The sequence below is a fragment of the Emydura macquarii genome, unplaced genomic scaffold (genome assembly GCF_026122565.2).
Source record: "Emydura macquarii macquarii isolate MOO-44397 ecotype Brisbane River unplaced genomic scaffold, CSIRO-AGI_Emac_v2 contig_2422, whole genome shotgun sequence".
Classification (NCBI taxonomy): Eukaryota; Metazoa; Chordata; order Testudines; family Chelidae; genus Emydura; species Emydura macquarii.
The window spans coordinates 36,524,689-36,543,443 of NW_027132559.1; the positions used below are offsets into that span (position 1 = coordinate 36,524,689).

At 41.9% G+C, this 18,755-nt stretch overlaps 1 protein-coding gene and 1 long non-coding RNA gene across 3 annotated transcripts in view; one reads left to right on the top strand and one right to left on the bottom strand.

Moving 5' to 3' along the window:
• The window catches only part of ITGA8 (integrin subunit alpha 8), a 164,393-nt gene that overhangs the window by 106,372 nt on the left and 39,266 nt on the right, over positions 1-18,755 (bottom strand). For both annotated transcript variants that reach the window (XM_067562285.1, XM_067562286.1), the window contains exons 12-13: positions 15,865-16,070; positions 8,693-8,884 (exon numbers count right to left, since the gene is read on the bottom strand). In XM_067562285.1, the coding sequence (XP_067418386.1) occupies positions 8,693-8,884; positions 15,865-16,070 (398 nt within the window). The remainder of the gene's footprint in view (positions 1-8,692; positions 8,885-15,864; positions 16,071-18,755) is intronic.
• LOC137162450 (uncharacterized) lies at positions 1,813-7,272 on the top strand. The gene is made up of 2 exons (XR_010922365.1): positions 1,813-2,157; positions 4,615-7,272. It is a non-coding gene; the product is annotated as an uncharacterized lncRNA (long non-coding RNA).

Genomic DNA, 18,755 nt, shown 5'->3' on the forward strand with positions numbered 1-18,755 from the left:
CCTTTGTGAGTATTTTACCAACAGTTTAAGAAATAAATCTCTGTATTCTGTCAGTAAAAAGAAGCTGCCTCCTAATGACACAATATGCATAGCCATTGGGAAGCCTTCGGGACCATGGGAGAATAAAATTTCAATATAAATGGGAAAAGTTATTAAAATGGAGAGTGAAAAATTGTATACCTGAAGACTGTCACTATGCCTCCTCGTGGACTTCTGTCTTTCCTGTTTCACACAATTGATCCCATCCCTCTAAGAAGCCCTCTGGAGCCTGAGGTTTGTAAGATAGATTTATTTCTCTCTTTTGGGGCTTCCTGACCTAAATTTCCACCAGCCAGTTCCCCTCCCTCTCAAAAGTTCAAAGTAAAAAGGTTCCTTAAAAGGCTTACTACTTTAGCAATAAGACTACAGCAATGACCATAAGATGATCTGTTCCAGGCAATACCAGTGAAAAACTTTCTTCTGATCTAGTCACTCACAAGGTCATGAATGATTCTTTCAGGGGGAACTTCCTTTCTCCTCTCAGCCCTTCTGATAGCAACCCCCTCCCCCTTCAGTCTGAATTAATCCCCTTCCTTAACTTCCTGATGCACTGTTTTTGTTCACCCCACCGAAAACTATCCACTTCTTGAGTATTTTTAATGTTTACCACTTAAAAGAGTCTCATTATTGATTGGGATAAGTATATTTTTCCTGAGCTCCACTGAACACATGATATTCTGATGTTCATTAGATGATCTCCCAAAGAATTTTGGGAAAAAAGTATATCTGTCAATTAAAATGTATAACACCATTTAATTTGCTATAAAATGAGATGTTCAGGAAATTGATGCATTTTCAAGTGAGTAAATCAATCAACAATATGATAACAAGCCAATTATCTGCTGTGGGCACTTTAGTTTGCTCCATTTGGTTGCAGAATCCCTTCCTCCATTCTCACTCACACACTGAACAGCTGTCATCAAAGCAGATGCAGATTTTCATTTTTTATCTTCTGTAACTCTCCTCACTTGATTTCAGACTATAATCATCACTAGACTGAAATGCTGTGATGTTATTGGCACACTGGCTGTTATGTTCCACAAATTTTATATCATGAAAAATCCCAGCTTTTAAGAAAGAAACTTGAGGATTTTCTTCCTGCTGTTCAAGTTAATGCATTTAGCAGATGGCACTTTTAAGACTCATGTTTTAATAAGATTAAACTGGATTATTGAATTTTAGAGAGAATTTTGCCCGATTATCAGAGCCTTGGGATAACATTTCTTTAAATGTTTCTAGAGACATCATTTATGCTATATATAAAATCAATCTTTAATGTAATAAGTACCCAGAATAAGGAAAGCCTAAAGATGGCTATACCTAACCAGACCTTAGCTAGAAGGAATAATCAGGTCCAATAGAATTATGGCAGTATAAAACCAGGGTAAATTTGAGTAGAAAAGCCCATGACTTCAAAAGGACTACCTAGATTAATGAGGATAACTTACATGAGTGTTCAGCTAGTGTAATTTATCTAAGCAATAGTGGATACACACACAGAAATGCACTGCATCAATCTACTTTGTTAAAACATTGCTTAAATAGTTCTGGATGACAAATAAATGTGAAGACGCCATGTGACGGGGTGCCTGCCCTTGACTGGCCTGGAAAGGGTTAAGAGGGCTCCTGGAGAGGCTGCATGAAAGGTAGCCAATAGGAAGGGACTGCGTGGCAGCCAATCAGGGCCCAGGAGGCCAGTATAAAAGGGATCTGCAGAGCAGAGCAAAGGGAGTGACTCCCAGGAGCTTGAAGAGGGTAGACTGTCAGTACCCTGGACAGAGCAGGGGCTGGCTGCTGGGGCTGAACAGAGCTGAATGCCCTGAAGCAAGGGTGGAGAAGGTATTGGGGCTGTGAGGAAGTGGCTCAGGGAAATCCATTGAGGAGTTGGGGGAGATGCAGTGAAAGGCTGCCATACACAGGGTCCTTGGGCCTGAGTAGTGGGTAGGCCAGAGTCCCTCTACTCCTTGATCGCTACTGGAGTGGTGGCAGGACTGTGGTGGCCACAGTGGGAAGTGGCTAGAACAGACTGCAGAATCCCCTGGAAGGATGGAACACAGATTGAGACTCAGAGGGAGGGCTGAGTCATAAGAAGGAGAGTCCAGCAGAGACAGGACAGAGGTGAGTTGAACTGTGTTACACGCCACAATCTTAAAAAGCTGAAATTCTGCTTGAGGATATGCTACTGGCAGAAAACATGCTAATGTGTCTGACTAAGTCATTCGTGATAAACTACTTACTCAGCTATAATATGCCATGGTGTGAAGACCGAAACCATGCAGATTCAAAAGGCATGAGTTCTACTAGGCTATGTCTACATTACATACTACTTTCAGCAGCATGTGGTGTATGTACCTGCGTAGCCCCTCTAGCAGGGATATAAGTAGCAGTGTAGCCGGTGAGGCATGGCTTAGGAGAGTGAAGCTAAGACACACCTGAGGGGTTTGGGCATGTATGTGAGTACATACCCTACCTGCTCTCTACTTGAGCTGTGCCTCCCTGTCAACACTACTATTTTTAGTCCCATTGCCTCCCTGCTGCTGGACCTTTTCCCCACTGCAGAGAAAGACACTCTCAGCAGGGGAAGACTCCAGCAGGGAAAGGCTCAGCCAGTTTCCTGTTGCTAGAACCTTCTTCCGCCACAAGGAAAGACTCCATCAGCAGGGAGGAAGCAAGGAAAAGCTGCCCTTCCCCATTGCAGGGAAAGACTCTGGCAGCGGGAAGGGGGGTGGGGGGGTTGGCAGGGCAAGGGGGAAGAGGACTAACGGCTCTGGCAGAGGGCAGCTGGAAAAAGCTAAGCCTTTTCTAGCTGCCTCCCCTGTGCCAGAGCTTTTCCTCATCACTCTGAAAGGCTGTGGCAGCAGGGAGCCGCTGAAGTTTTTCCCCATTATCTCCCTCCACCAGAGCTTTTCACCTGTAGCTACGCACCGCAGAGTGGACATGGCCTGCTTTTCACTGTGGCATGTAGCTATACGTACATGTAGAAATAGCACTGTAGATGAACCAGCTGGATGTACAACACCGCTCCCTACATAATCACTGATCCTGAGCACTCAACAGATATCAACCTTGAACAGTTGCCCAGAAGCTAAGGAAAACAAATTGGTTTTTTTCATAAAACACATGTATGGATTTCTCTTGCTTCTGTCAAACTGAATTACTCCATTAAAAAAAAAAAAAGAAATAAATCACAGTTCAGAATGCAGACCTAGGATGGGGTTTTGTGGAATTCCCACCCCTGCTCTAGCTCCTTTACAACACATAGAAGGGTTGGAGTGGAGTAAAGAGTGACAAGATGGCTTGCTCCATTAAGGACTAAAAACCTAGTTCTGAAACAGGCACAGATGAGCAGAGATCAGGTGGCTTTTCTGCTATAAGAGAAGTAAGAAGCTACAGGAAGGGATGCCTAGGGAGAGCAACCAGAGGACTGTGGCAGAGACTGTAGAAGAGCTGCAGTGGGCAGGAGACCCTCGCCTTGAGAGTAAGGGCTGAGCCTAGAAGCCAGAGGGCTGAGAGCCAGTGAAAGCAGACTGTGTGGGTGTCAGAATGAAAATACACCAGCCAGGTGGTCCAGGGAATGGCCTGCCAAAGCAAGGAATTCCTGGGAATGGGAAAAGAAACTTTTCTTTGTGTGGGTTTTAATTTGGAGTTTTATTTTGAGTTTATTTAATGTTGCTCTATTAGACCCTGGGAGAAGGGGCATTATTGGACAAAAAGCCTTAATGGGATTTATTTGAGGAGCCCAACACTGGAAACTGAGATGAGGAGTCACTTGAAGGACTGTTTTGAGGCCATGAGGGGGAGCCTGAGAGCAGGCCACTGATTCACTGCACCCTAAAAGCCCCATATCTAGTCAGGGAGGATTCCCCTGGTGCAGGTGCTATGAAAGGCAGAGCTATAAAGCTGCCTTCCAAGGACTCTCTCACAAGCCCCAGTATAGACGGTGTACCACAGGTGGGGGTGGGGCCAGGAAGGGTATGTTGTGGCAGGGTCATTGCACAGAACACAGCAGAAATTGTTGGCAGCACTGTAGCCTGGGGTGCTGCTGTAACAGTGCTCAGGAGCACTTAAATTACCCCAAGGGCCTCTTCAGCTCCAGGATTGGCAGCATGCAAATGTGGCTTAAAGCTAGTTAGCTCCCCCTACCCTGGCTGTGAGTTCTGTACTGCATCTCTTAGGAGCACAGCACAAAAATCTCACCCACAATCCCTTTAGGACTTTACTCCAAAGTAATTTAGTTGTATGTGCACAAACTATTTTAGACTTTTTCACATCTGTCTTGTCCACCACACATCCCCCTATCCTCTTTCCTGGTCTAGGCTGGGTTAAGTCCAATGTAACTGCATTGAATGAAGTCAATGGAGCTACTACTTCTGCTATACACCCGTGTAAGTGAGGTTAGAATCTGTCTCTGTAACTTCACCTACCAGAAAACAAGTAGTCAAAAAGAATGGGCAAGGGAGTCTACTATACAGGAACCAGCCCACCAAATTTCTCCCCATTCTGCTTTCTTTCTCTGGAAGCATGGAGGTCAGGCTTCTAACTTCAAGTCTATTCTTTCTCTTTTTTACTTTCCAGCTTTGTCATCCAGAAGAGATAAGAACACAAGCTGTAAAGATGATAAACAAGTGTGGGAGACAGAGAGACAGAGAGAGAGAGAATAAAGTTTAGTTGAGAAACAGCATACCAATAAATGCTTGACTTCTGCATTGGTTACTGGCAGCTATGGAATGAATAAAGGACACCTTCTTTCCACTTGCTTATCAGGATCTAGATCCCAGTTCCATCAAGACACAGCATGAAGACTTGGAGAATGGAAGAAGGGGGAAAAAACAATTGGGGAATGGTTGGCCTGCTGGCAGGCACCAGAAGGTCTTCACCAATCTTTTTTTCTTTAATTACTGGATCCCTCATACATTGAATCTCTCAGTCACAGAAGGCCTAAGACTTTGATTTCTCATCTGGCAAAATGGGAGAGTCTGCAACCTATGTTCCTCTCCCTGAATAATCAGAGAGCAGCAGAAATAATCTCACCAGGACCCATTTCGTTTGACATTAATAGGAGCTCCCACTTTCACAACATTTCAGCTGAAGGTCCTGACATAGACACGAATAGAGTCTGATGTGTTCAGCCATGAAAGAAAGGGGAATTGAGTTCTACAAATGAGAAACTGCCAAATTCTTGGCACAAAATAGAAACCATGCTTATTTGCTACCTCTGAAGAGGACTAGACCACAGGACTGGGACTCAAGACACCAGACTCTGTCACTGGCCTGCTTGGTGACCTTGGGCAAGTCACTTCCCCCATGCCTCAGTTTCCTCATCTATAAAATGCAGATAATGAAACTTTCATTTGTACTACTAAGAACAAATAGAATCTGTTTAAAGGAGCTTGAGCCACTTCTCTCTATTGGAAGCATTCTTTCCCTCTATTTGGCTTTCTCTTGCCAACCTCCTAAGGCTACAAACTAAGGTTTATGTTCTGCCTAATTCTTGTGCAGCTGTGCAGTAAAGAGCACTCCCCAATTCTGCACTGACCATGCAAGGGCTGGCTAAAATTGCAGCCCCTCTAACAAGTGGAGGACCAGGACTGTTTCCTAGTTACTCTGTTGGAGCTGGGAGCAATGGACAGTACGTGGCTCTGCCCTTGTCACTTGGGCAGGATGCTGCACCCGTAAAGAGATGTAACCATTTGATGAACACTCTCCTCTGCACCAGAAAGCTCTGAGGCGTTCCCGTCACATCTCCCAATGCAAGGCTGTGCCTACAAGGCGCAATCTGGCCTTTCATGATCAACTGTCCCTTTTGATAAAGGAGTAATTATTTAAAGATAAAAAGGCTGGATTGCTGTGAGCTGATGATAGTTGTGCAATTGTTCCCATATTTCTCTGCACAAGCAGCATTATTTTGGATAGCATCACTTCATTGGAGGTGGAGTCCAAGGGCCATGTTTAATAATAAAAATCTCATCTTCCTTGTTGAAAGGTTAGACAAGTTCCGGTAGTATTTAAACAGAGTGGTGGAAAGTGGTGGTCTGTTAGCTTTAACAGTGACAGCATCTGTATCAGGCTGGCTGAAGACAGATTGCTAACAAGCAGGGAAAGCAGTCCTATCTGTTGTGTTGACAGGGTTGGAGAAAAACTGGATTAGTTGCTGTTCAGTAGTCTTCTGTTATGAAAAGTGCATCTTTATCTATACTATGTGCACTTGTATGTACCAATGAGAGGTTTTTTTTAAGAGTATTTCTAATCTTTGCTCTCTGAAAAGAAGATTCAACCCTTTTTGATACTAAGTGGGAACTGTCAAGCATAATGGCTGAGATTTTCAGAGCAGTGCAGTTATTCATCCGTAGTTATTCATCACTAACTGAAAGCCTTTCTGGAACCTGTGCTTTAGCCAAAAACAAAGTATACTCTAGTTAAACACAAGTTATTAGACTCAATATTGAGGTAAATAGGTGAAATTTGATGACCTAGACAGAAGGTCAGACTAGGTGATCTACTGATCCCTTCTGTCCTTAAACTCTACGAATCCCCTCCACTGCTTTGCAAATATCATTCTATTTGTTTATTTCTAGGATAGAAAGATCTGAAAGCCTCATGCCTCCCTACTGAGTGCATTAATTAAGCAAGGCTACCTTCCACATCCCATACACATGAATAAGACACTAATCTACCAGGGCTGTGCCTACCTTGAGCTAAAAAGGCTGACCTATTGGCTAGTAACAATTATAAAGCCAAATGTATGGCTGTTCCACATTTTAGTCTTTATAAACTAGATTGATTAGTTTCTTACACCTTATGTCAGCAAATACATCCCCTCCAACTTGACATTTTCAGGCTAACGTTGTACTATTATCTAATTGTTTAGGTCTTTCAGGATTGAGCAGGAAGTGGATGAGCTGCTTCTTTGACAGTTTTGTCCAATCATTTTCTACAACTCACCTATGTAACAAAACAAACACCAAATGATCACATGCTAAACACACGTGACAATAGAATTCTTCAGATGGGAGCACAAACTCAAAAGTGACAGTCAGGGAAAAGCTAAAGAAATGTCTCAAATGTACTGAAGATACAGATGTTCTACCCAAATTTCCCCCATTCAGCTTTAAAGATGCTCTGATGGATATTTATTTTTAATTGGGTTTATACTCTTCTTTCTTATATTGTTTAAAGAAGAAGACCTGAAGGGTTTTCCTCCCTGCTTAGAAATGCCAGGAATGTAATATCTGGTTTTCCCTGGAGGGCATCTTGGACATTTCAGAACATGTTTTTGGTGCTGAAACTTTAATAATGTCCAAAAAGCCCATTAGTCATTGAAACTGACTGAGAGTTAAGAACTCAAACACAAAATTCAAAGCAAAAATTGAAACAGTGACTACAAAGCCCTTCCCCTTTGCAATTGCTCAGCTTTCTTTCACTTGAGTCTTGTAATGTTATCATAATACAGATTTTCAAGCAGCATTTTCTAGAGCAGACAAGACCTGAATGTCTCCCATAAACAAATCCAAGCAAAAAAAAAAATCCCCTTTTAAAAACAAACAAAAATCCCACATCTTTTAGGCTTTCTTTATCTAGAATAAATAAGCAAAAGAAGTCAAACACACCCTCTTATTTCTTTGCAAATCACCTTCAACTTACAAGATCAAGCGGCTAATAACACAAACTTTCAGGTCACTAATTTTGCTAAGGACATTCTAAGGAGGACAAGCTAAGAAAATAATTTTATAGAGAATTAGTGAAACCTAAAGTATTAGTACAGTAGGTCAACAGTATACAACATCAAGGCTATATATTCCATCATACTGGTTACATTACAAATGTTGAGAGATTTCTCAATCTTGATTCTGAGAAATAGTATGGTCTTGTATGTACTGATCCTAGAAGAGGGAGTGAATGGCATCAGATTAAAAGGATATTGTGCATTTAGGCAACATATGGTCCTGGAATGCTGTTCCAAGCTGGAAGGACCCCACTAAAAAAAAGCATGCAATAGTGGCGTAATCTTGATAAATGCCAGTGGATGTCAGTAAACTATTAATTGCTAAGACAAATTCAAAACAAAACTAAAAAGGAAGAATCTGTATAACAGAGTGCAAATAAAGTCATGGAAAGACCTAAATAAAATCTGTGACTCAAAGAAAGGAATCTTTTTGCATTCTCTCTGCTTTTTGTAATGAGGTCAAAAGCAATTAGGAACTTATATATATAGTTCAGCAGCTATTTGGAAAGCAAAGTTTTAAGAAAAACAACCAGCAACATAACCAACTCAGTCTCTTCCCTTATAACATGACATGGTTCTAATTAAGGAAGAATGTCAGCATGAAGCAGACCTATAAGCTCAGTAGGAGTGAGTGCATTCAAATGTTGAGCGTGGAATAAAGGTTAAGCTTTTTGTTGTAAACTTCACATGCTTTATGTTAATGTAACTATTTAAGCTCTTGCATTTCTGATGATGCCCCTTGACAGGAAAGGGAGTATTTGTTTTGTCTGACTTTAAATTCTCAGGAAAGCATTGCAAGAACTACAAAAAAAAACAAAAAACCCTAGGTCTATTCTTTATTTTGACCTCTGCCTTCCAAAAGGAACAGTTTAGATGCATTTTCCAGAGAATGGATATATGAAATTTCTTCTCTTATGGAAAAAATCTTACCTGGGTAATCATTCTTGTCTATGTCTGAGTCTCCTCTTAGAGTAAAACCAAATCCCGCAGGCATGGACTCTGAGGCCCATACGCCATTCAGAACCTGTGAAGGGTTTGCATTTAACCCATTCCTGTGTCCATTGTAAATGAGCACTTTGCCTCTTCTGTCTTCTCCTGCGAATGGGGCACCAATTGCAATGTCTGGAATAGAGTAAAGAGTTGACAAAGTTAAAACAAAGAAAGAATTAACTCAGACAGGGAAAGTAGACCTGTGTTTTATGTTAAAAAGAGCTGGAGCTTAATCAGTTTTTCTTTATTGCATAGATTCAATTTCAAGACAAACACATAAAAATGTTTAATAGTGCTTTAGTGTTTCAAACTTTTATGTCCTATGCTTGTAATAAGTTTATTTTCATATGAAGGGGCCTTCACATCGCAATAGATAGACGACATACGTCTTTTGCACCTTTTCATTTGTCATGTTTTCATGGCAATCAACAAGATTTAATTAACTGACACTGAATTAATGGCTAATGCTACATTCATCTGTTTAAACTAAACATATTCTGTGAGATGTCCCCTGTTTTCTCCATCACCTAATTAATTAGCAGCAGCTCTTTAAGAAGCTCTGCTTTGTGGCGTGTCCTTTTTCCAGCTTAAAAAAAAAATAAATTCAATGACGGCAAAAGAATAAATTATTGAACAGCCAACTTTACATCATGCAGAAGGGAAAATGGGAATGAAGTGGAATAACAACATAAGATCAGTTAGATTTGTATGTAAAACACCTTATCACGAAAGGGGAAACAGTCCCTTTGTTTTTGCCACCAATAAAAATAAATAAATAGTATAAAAATGTTTCTGAGGAGGATTTTGGAGAGGAGATAAATACAGAATAATAGAGTTCCACAAGGAATGCAAAGTTGTAATTTACTCAAGGGACTCTCTGGATGTCATAAACCAGGAGAATAAGAGGGAGCAGTTCATGAAAACAGCAGATCCCTGAAAGTGAATTTATCCTATTTATTGTTGCAGGGCCATTTGCTATTTAGAATTTGTTTGTTATGTATAACAAATCCTCCCTTGCTACTTTTTCAGTTACAAAAAGCAAAGAAACAGCCATGATGACAAAGTAGACTGTCTTAGTTTATCTTCCAAAAGACAATGTTCAAGATTTTCAAAATGACAAGAGATCTTGGGTGCCTAACTTAAGTTTCTATAAGAGGGCTGAGCACCCACCCTCTGACAATCAGGCCCCTTTAATGTGGATCGAGCTAGAACCCAAAGTCACTAACCACTTTTAAAAGCCTGGGCCAGTGTGTGAAGAAAATAATGTCTGATGGACAGGATGGAAGACTTGGGGACAGATGTTTAAAGGTCTTTAGGCACCTAAAAATGTAGCTAGGCACTTGGTGGAATTTGCAAAAGCCCTTCGGTACCCAATTTCCACAAATCAATGGGGTTAGGCATCTAGGCACTTGTGACAAGAGATCCTTATAACTGCTTCAGCCTGGGACTGTGAGCAGGATGCTCTACCTTTTTGAACCTCAATCAGTTCATCTGCACAACTGATGAAGAAACAGGACACCTCTTTTAAACTGATGCTGTTTTGAATCATTTTATAAAAACATATTTCATTTTAATCCATATTGTTATGAGCTGAGTTAAAACCTGTTTAAGACTGATGTGTGAATGAGTTCTTCATGTAAGTCAGTTGTAAGAGACAGTTAAGGAGCCACACCTAACACAAAGCCTAATAGTCTACCCAGAAACCAGTACCAGGTGGGAATGGGGCTTGACTGGGAGGGTATGTGGGGTGGAGAGAATATACAAAAATGAAGGGGTTGTTTATACTTAAAATGCTAAAGCAGCACAGCTGTACCACTGCGGCTGCATGACTGAAGCGCTTCAGTGTAGACACTACCTATGCTGACGAGAAGGGGTAGGTAATCCGCCTCTCCAAGAAGCAGTAGCTAAGTCGATAGAAGAAATCTTCCATCAATTTAACACCGTCTAGGAGGGGACTTAGTTCAGCTTAACAACGCCACTCAGGGGTGTGGATTTTTCATGACTCTTACTGAGGTAGAGAAATTGACTTAATTTTCTAGTGTAGATGAGGCCTAAAAACAGATTGAGTCAGAGAGACAGATTAAAGGAGCAGCTGAAAGCTTGTGGATGACCCTGGAAGAAACCTGGGGAGAGGTTTTTTTGAGTCAGGGGTGCAGGCTGAAAAGACTGCTCTTGAAGCTGTGAGCAAAAGAAGCTATTTCCTGTTATTCGATTCCCTCCACATTCAGATACACAGGACTTTGTACATTCTTTGTAAATAAAGAAAACTGCTTCAAAGAAATACCTATCACCAGTTTCTGCTCCCAACTGGAACACCCACAGGGCCCCAAACTTTGACTAGCCGTTTGGGTCAAAAAGGAGCAATACTGGAGTGAACAGTTTCCAAAGAGAGAGAGTGTGAGCTGGCATTCCTGTTGAATCAAGATAGAACAAATAATAGAGGTGCTTGCAGCAATCAAAAGTGGCCAGTAGGATTTAAAACAAGACCTAAAACAACAGCTGGAGGTTTCACAGAAAGAGCAGAGAGATGATTGCAGGCTGAGATGAGCTCTCGATTGGAGGAGCAGCAGCAAATACAAAGTGCCTGGACAGAATGAGGAAACCCGCTCAAGCTCAAATGGTAAAAGAAGATTGATGAGGTGATCAGCAACCTGGCTGCCATTTGTGATGTTTTGGAGGATCATCCACCTGCCCTATAACCTTGGGTGCCCATATGGTATGCAGCTTTGGTTCAGACCCCACACGGTAGCATGCCCACAAGCACAAGGTCTCACCCTGGCTTTCACCAGCCTAGTTACTCCTTGCAGGGTGACCCCAGCAGCCCTTCCAATTGCAAATCTCCCCAAGTCCATCTGCCCCAGTTCTTAACTACCAGAGTCTCAGACTTTTCCCCTCTGGTTTGTCAGCCCCGAAAGTGTGAAACCAGACACCAGGCACTAGCTTGCTTTGTGGGACACACTCCACACAGTCTGCACAACAGAGATGGGGTTGGGATAAAAACAAACAAAAGGTTTATTTAATAGAAAAAACCGTGGATTCAAAGATGAACAAGTAAGGGGAAGCAAACACCTACAAGTTGCACAGAAAATAAACAAGGATGCAATCTCAGGCCTTACATTTTCAAATTAGATTAAAATCCCTTTTCTAATACAAATTACCTATTGCCTTTGAACAGTTTCCCAGCATGCCCCTTGTCAGGGAGGGGATCCAGCATTTTACAGACAGCACCTGCCCAGTGACTGTCCCCAGTGCCTAATTTGTACTGAAAGAGGTTCCAGTGCTCAAGCAATTTTTTTAGTTTCATAACTGATGTGGCAAGACCAGAGGTACTGGGGCTATGAAATGCCAAACCTAGAGGTGCCACGGCTCAGCCCTGGCCAGCCCAGGCACACATAGACCACTGGCTGTCCCTCAGTTTCTGGATGCCTTTCAGTTCAAATCACTTCCACTTAAAAAAAAACAAAAACCAAAGATATCCTGTTGTCTTAATGTCTTCCCATTAACTTCCCCATTGTTGCCTTTTCCTGGGTTGTATGATGGATTATCACTTGTTCCTGGCTTTGTGCCCCTCCCTCCCGTAAGGTATATTTGAGATTGTAGTACAGATTATGAGCACAATTTTCTCTCTCTATATATATATATATAAGTACACAGATTCATAACCACAGTCTGTAATTATATCTCATAATGACCATAAAGTTCAGAACATTACAAGCTTTCATAAAAGACGTTACTCAACATATTTTATACACAGTAACACTGGATACATTCAGTTGATTCAATTGATTATTCTTTGGGGTTCAGATCCCTCTTTTCTCTCCTTGGGTTGTCTGGGCCCTGATTGTCACACCATCGACCACAGGTTTTTCCATGAAATAGCGGAGACCAAGCAAGCATTAGCCAATCTGAAACTGGCCAACCAAGATGAGCTGTGGCAAGGAGTTATGGAACTAAAAAATCAGCTCCAGAAGGAAATCAAAGGAAGGCAGCCACCTGGTTGAGAAATTGAGCCAGCCAGAGGACTTGAGTAAAATCGGACATTTACAACAGGTTTCTACCCTGTTCATAACTCACAGAGGCCCAGAGGAGAGAAGTTGGGGATGAGTGATGCAAAAACTGATCTCTGTGGGTGAAACTCCCTGAGAATGGTCCATAAAGTGTGATGAAGCATAAGGCTCTAATGACTGGTCTTTGCTTGGCCTATCCATATTTCAAAACCCCTTTCCTATTGGACACAGATACTAGAGCTCATGCTTTGGGGAAAGTATTGACACAAGGGAATTGAAAGGGTGGTAGCTTAATATGGCAAAAATCTAAGTTTTCCTGAGAGAAATTATTGCACCACCTGAAAAGAACTCCTTGCAGTGGTTAAATCTATACAATATTTCCATTATTATTTGTATGGGAGGACATTTATAGTCAGGGCATACCACGCTCCCCTGCAATGGCTCTTTAGATTCAGAAATCCAGAGGAACATCTACCAACTTGCCATAGCACTGCTGTTATTTCACAATCTCACAGAGGCCTGGCCATAAACATGGGAATGTTGATGTCTTTTCCAAATGGCCTTGTTTGGAAGCTAATTATAAACTATGCCTTAAGCAAAACAGCAAGGAATTAGTTACTCAAGGGGATGAGTGTGCTTTCCTTCCTCTAATTCCCATTAGTGTTCATGTTCTTGGTTCATCCTTGAACAATGGCGGGTGGGGTTGCAGGAATGGACCCCAGAGCAACTTAAATCTTCCCAACGAGAGGATCCTGATATCAGGATAGCATGTGACTGGAAAATCAAATGGCAAACGCAGCCACCCTAGAATGTAATGTCACCTCACACCACCACAGTAAAAGCTTTCTGGTCACAGTGGAAAAGCTTGGAATTTAAAGATGAAATATTGTATTGGAAATGGGAGAAACCAGAGGGTGATGGGTACAGGTACCAGCTGATTGTATCAGATACAGTGAAAAAGGAGTGTCTGAGGTTATGTTGTGATCTTAAAACTGCTGGACATTTTGGAGTTGCAAACCCTTAGCCAAGCTAAGGGAGAATTTCTAGTGGGTAAAATGCAAGCAGGACGTAGAAAGTTGGTGTAGGAAATGGGATGCTTATATTGCAAAGAAGGATCCCCCTAAAACTGAGAGAGCCCCCTTGCAGCAGTATCCTGTGGAGACCCCAATAGAGCTCATTGCCATTGATGTTCTTGGGCCGTTACCAGAACAGAGGCTGGTAATCAATACTTGACCTTAGCTATGGACCACTTCACAAAATGGCCTGTGGTTTTCCAACCAGATATCAAGAGGCTGTGGCAATAGCAGGGATCAAGGGATTGAATTCTTCGCCAGATTTGGAGTCCCACGCGAGTTACACACAGATCAAGAGAGAAATTTTGAATCCAAAATGTTTCAACAGGTTTGTGAGATTCTAGGCATCCACAAAACATGCACCCAACTCAACACACCCACAATCTGAAGGGATGGTGGAAAGGTTCATTAGAACTTTTTTTTTGGGGGGGGGCAGTTGGCTACTTTTGTAGAACAGCACCAAAGGGAATGGAAGTAGTGTATCTCATTCCTTTTGATGGATTATAGAACAGTAGTCAGTGAGAGTATGAAGTGTACCCCTGCACTCCTCATGTTTGGACATGAGCTAAGGATACCAGCAGCCTCTTGTAGAGAGATCCTGAAGAGGAACAAAGCCAATTGGGTCGAAAAGGTGCAACAACATTAATGTGTTAATGTATGTTCAGCGCCAGTATTGATGTCAATGGAACTACTCATGCAAGTAAGCTTTACAGGATCTGGCCCTTAATTTCCTCTTTGTTAGGATTAGTGAGTGTCAGGAATTCAGCTGGCTCTGGGCACGGTTGCCTAGCAACCCAATGAGCTCAGCTGGGCCCAATAAACCTTTACTAAGTGACTGTGCTCCCTGATTGGACAGAAGGGCCAACAAGTCACCATTTAAGCACCAAGAGCAGCACAGTGGCTGCTCAATGCATTCTATGCCCAAAGCTGTACCAGACCTGCTTCCTGTCCATCCCTTGCTCTACCCTTTGCCTGTTCTGCTCTAGATCTAGTCACTGCCTACCTCTGAACTCTCTGATTTGTAACTCCAGGCTCTGATCACTGGCTTATAGAATCATAGAATATTAGAGTTGGAAGGGACCTCAGGAGGTCATCTAGTCCAACCCCCTGCTCAAAGCAGGACTAACCTCAGCTATATCATCACAACCAGGGCTTTGTCAAGCCTCAGCTTAAAAACCTCTAAGGATGGAGATTCCACCACCTCCCTAGGTAACCCATTCCAGTGCTTCACCACCCTCCTACTAAAAAACTTTTTCCTAATGTCCAACCTAGACCTCCCGCCCTGCAACTTGAGACCGTTGCTCCTTGTTCTGTCATCTGCCACCACCGAGAACAGCCTAGCCCCATCCTCCCTGGAAGCCCCTTTCAGGTAGTTAAAGGCCGCTATCAAATCCCCCCTCACTCTTCTCTTTTGCAGACTAAACAAGCCCAGTTCCCTCAGCCTCTCCTCATAAGTCCTGTGCTCCAGCCCCCTAATCATTTTGGTTGCCCTCCGCTGCACTCTCTCCAACTTGTCCACATCCTTTTTGTAGTGGGGGGCCCAAAACTGGACACAATATTCTAAATGCGGCCTCACCAATGCCGAATAGAGGGGAATAATCACTTCCCGTGACCTGCTGGCAATGCCCCTCCTAATGCAGCCCAATATGCCATTAGCCTTCTTGACAACCAGGGCACACTGCTAACTCATATCCAGCTTTTTATCCACCGTTACTTGTCACTTGACCATGACTCCAGATCTGCCCTTTGATCCTACTCTTACCACTAGGTCACACTGTCTACACCTTGGTGTGTGACAGAGAGATTTTCATAATTTTCAATAGCATATTTACATGTTAAAAGTAGAAGGGTTGCAGAAAAACAAACATGTATATTGTTTTATTTGGCTTTTTTCACATGCATCCTATAACTCCTGTAGTTTTCTACAAGAACTGGGAAGAAAGCCATCTTCAAATCTGAAGTACCATAATATTCAGTACACAGGCAATTTGCTTGCAACATCTAATAGCATACAAATATATAAATTAAGTACCATTATATCCATCCTGGTTGAGATCTCCAAGATGCGCGATGGCACTGCCAAATCTACCAAACACTTCAGTGCCCGACAGTATCTGTGCATCTCGGAAGTATAAAGCACTTTCCTGCAAGTATAGGTAAACTTGCCCTACTTCCTTAGGCTTACTCTCAAATTCACGCTCCATGAAGAGGGGGGCACCAACTAGGATGTCATCTAAACTAGAGGAACAAAAACAAAAACAAATGTCAATGGGAAATTCAGCCAAATTACATGATTCCGGAAGATGTGAGAAAGCAGCAGAAATAGCCTCACAATATGTGATTCATAGATATAAACCAATAATATCAAATGGGTGTGGGGCCGGATTCAAAGCTGCTGAAGTTAATGGGAAAACTCACACTGACTTCAGTGAGACAAGGTGGTTGAGATACTATCTTTTATTGGACCAACTTCTGTTGGGGTATGTACACACTGACGGTGGCAAATTTGCCGCTATCCGATCAATCTATCCGGATCGATTGAGCGGCAGTGAAGACTTGCTCAATTGATCCAGAAGTTAATTAAATTAAACCACCTCCTCAAAACGCATAGCGTTGCATCGATGGGAACACACTTCCCGTCGGTGCAGCACAGTGGAGACGGCGCGCTAAAGGGAAGTTAGGAAGTCGATGGGAGTTACGCAAGCCAGTCTGTGTAGCTTGCATAACTCCCATCGACTGCCACCGAATTTCCCGGTAAGTGTGTACTAAGCCTCGGTGAGAGACAAGCTTTCAAGCCACATTGACTTCGGTGGGCATTGGATCAGGCTCTTGGCTTGGAAATCCTCTGTTACTGTGAAATGCTATTATTATGTGACTGTAATATATTTAATTTTTGCAAGCCTTATATTTCCTTGTCATGCCAATAAACTTTATTTAATTGAGAGGAGCTTTTTCTTTCTTGAGCCTGAAATGATCTCTGAAAAGCTTTCCCAGCAAGGAACTGACCCAATGACAGAGAGACAACAAATTCTAATTTGTCTTAATTCTTATGGAAAAAGCCTATAAAATTTAGGAAGAGTTAAACCAATAGAGCTCTATAGAAATGTAATATGGCTCTATAGATAATATTCCAATTATAGAATTTAATAGAGAATAATATCTTTTCTATATGTTTTTACCACTGTAGGGAAGTGAAATTCTATAAGTTGCTTCAAAACAACAATAGAAATATTATTTTCTATAAATTCCAGAGGACTTTTCCATAAGGAAAACTATAATATAGAATATAAGGTCCTTTTTATTTAGTTTTACCATTATTTTAAATGTTAGATACCAGTTTGTGCTACACACATCCTGAAAAGGAAGGAAACAGATGCTGAATGAATAAACAACATTAAAGCTGTGGGACTTTTCCCCCCCACTAAAATACCCAAAATATTTCTTTTTATGAAAGATGTTCGTGGTTTGGACAGCATGTTAGCTGAAATTGCTGTAAAAAAAAAGAACATGCTATTCATGTACCATGAATGCTGTATTTTACCAATAGCTTTACAATTATTTAGTATACATTATGTATTACGCAGTAGCTCTATCAGCCTCCTAGCATTCATTGTTATTATTTTATTAAAGTATAGTCTAGAGGCCCTCAATGAGATCAGGGCTCTGTTGTGTTAAGTGCTGTATAAATTATTTAGTAAGACATGGCCGTTGCTCCAAAATCTTACAATCTAACCATAAAAGAGAGACAAAGGAAAGGCAGAGAGAAGGCAAGTATTATTATTCCCATTTTACACAGGGCAATTGAGGCACAGAGAGAATAAGAGACAGATTTTTAAAGGGTCAGATAGGCACCTAGTGGGATTTTCAAAAGCACCTACATGTCTAACTCTCAATGGGAATAGGAAATGGAGGCACTTCTGAAAATCCCACTAGATGCATGAGTATCTTTAGGTGCATAAACATCTTTAAAATGTGAGCCTAAATAACTTGCCTAAGGTCACACAAAGTCCATGGCAGGCTCAGGATTTGAAGTTACATCTCTTGAGTCTCAGCCTAGTGCCTTAACCACAGGACCATATCCTTTGTAAACTAGTATTGTAAGTGACAAGGTGAATTTTCATTAAGTGATGTCTTGTGGCTCTGCCTCCTTCCCTGCCCTGGGGCCACTAAAAGGAGCAGTCCTTGTACTCCCCTGAGCAAAAGAACTGCTGTTGTGTCTGACCCTTGCTTAGGGAACACAAGTGAGAGGCATGAAAGTTGATCCTTCCCCATACACACTCATCAGCGCTAGGGCCAAATACAATCTGAGCCTTCCAAATCTGGTTGGCAAGGGATGGGAAACCCTTCAAAGGGAGTTCACCGAATCGTGTGTTGTAAACAAATATAGTCACCTAGGTTACGACTAATAACTTAGATTACTTACAATGAATTTAAATGTCCAAAGTAAGATTTTGGCAACGTACTGACCTCACAGCCCAGAGAGAGAGTGACTAACATGGCTTTAAGCTATCTTTATACTCTCCTGATTTTGGGCTGTCTATGGGCATCCATCTAAGGTACAGCAACCTGTCCCTAAATGCCTATGGGTAGCAGCACTAGCTGGCATCTACACAGTGCTTAGCTTCCTCATCTTCATGCCCCAAGACTCTCCCCTCCAGCCCCCGACACCCATTAGGACTTGCAGCAGGAATCTTTTAGTGCAGGATAAGCTGCCTTCTGTAAAGCCTGTTCCAGTGAGAATTCTCCCCTGGCCAAAACCGAGGCTCTAATGACTCATTATTCACTACCACAGCAATGTACAAGGGCTTCAGCAGAGTGGAGAATTCTCACCCCCAATTTACTTGTCACTTTCTATGATCCTCATTTACTTGTTTGCATTTCTCTCAACTTAGATAATAAAAAGCAATAAATCAGTTTCACTTT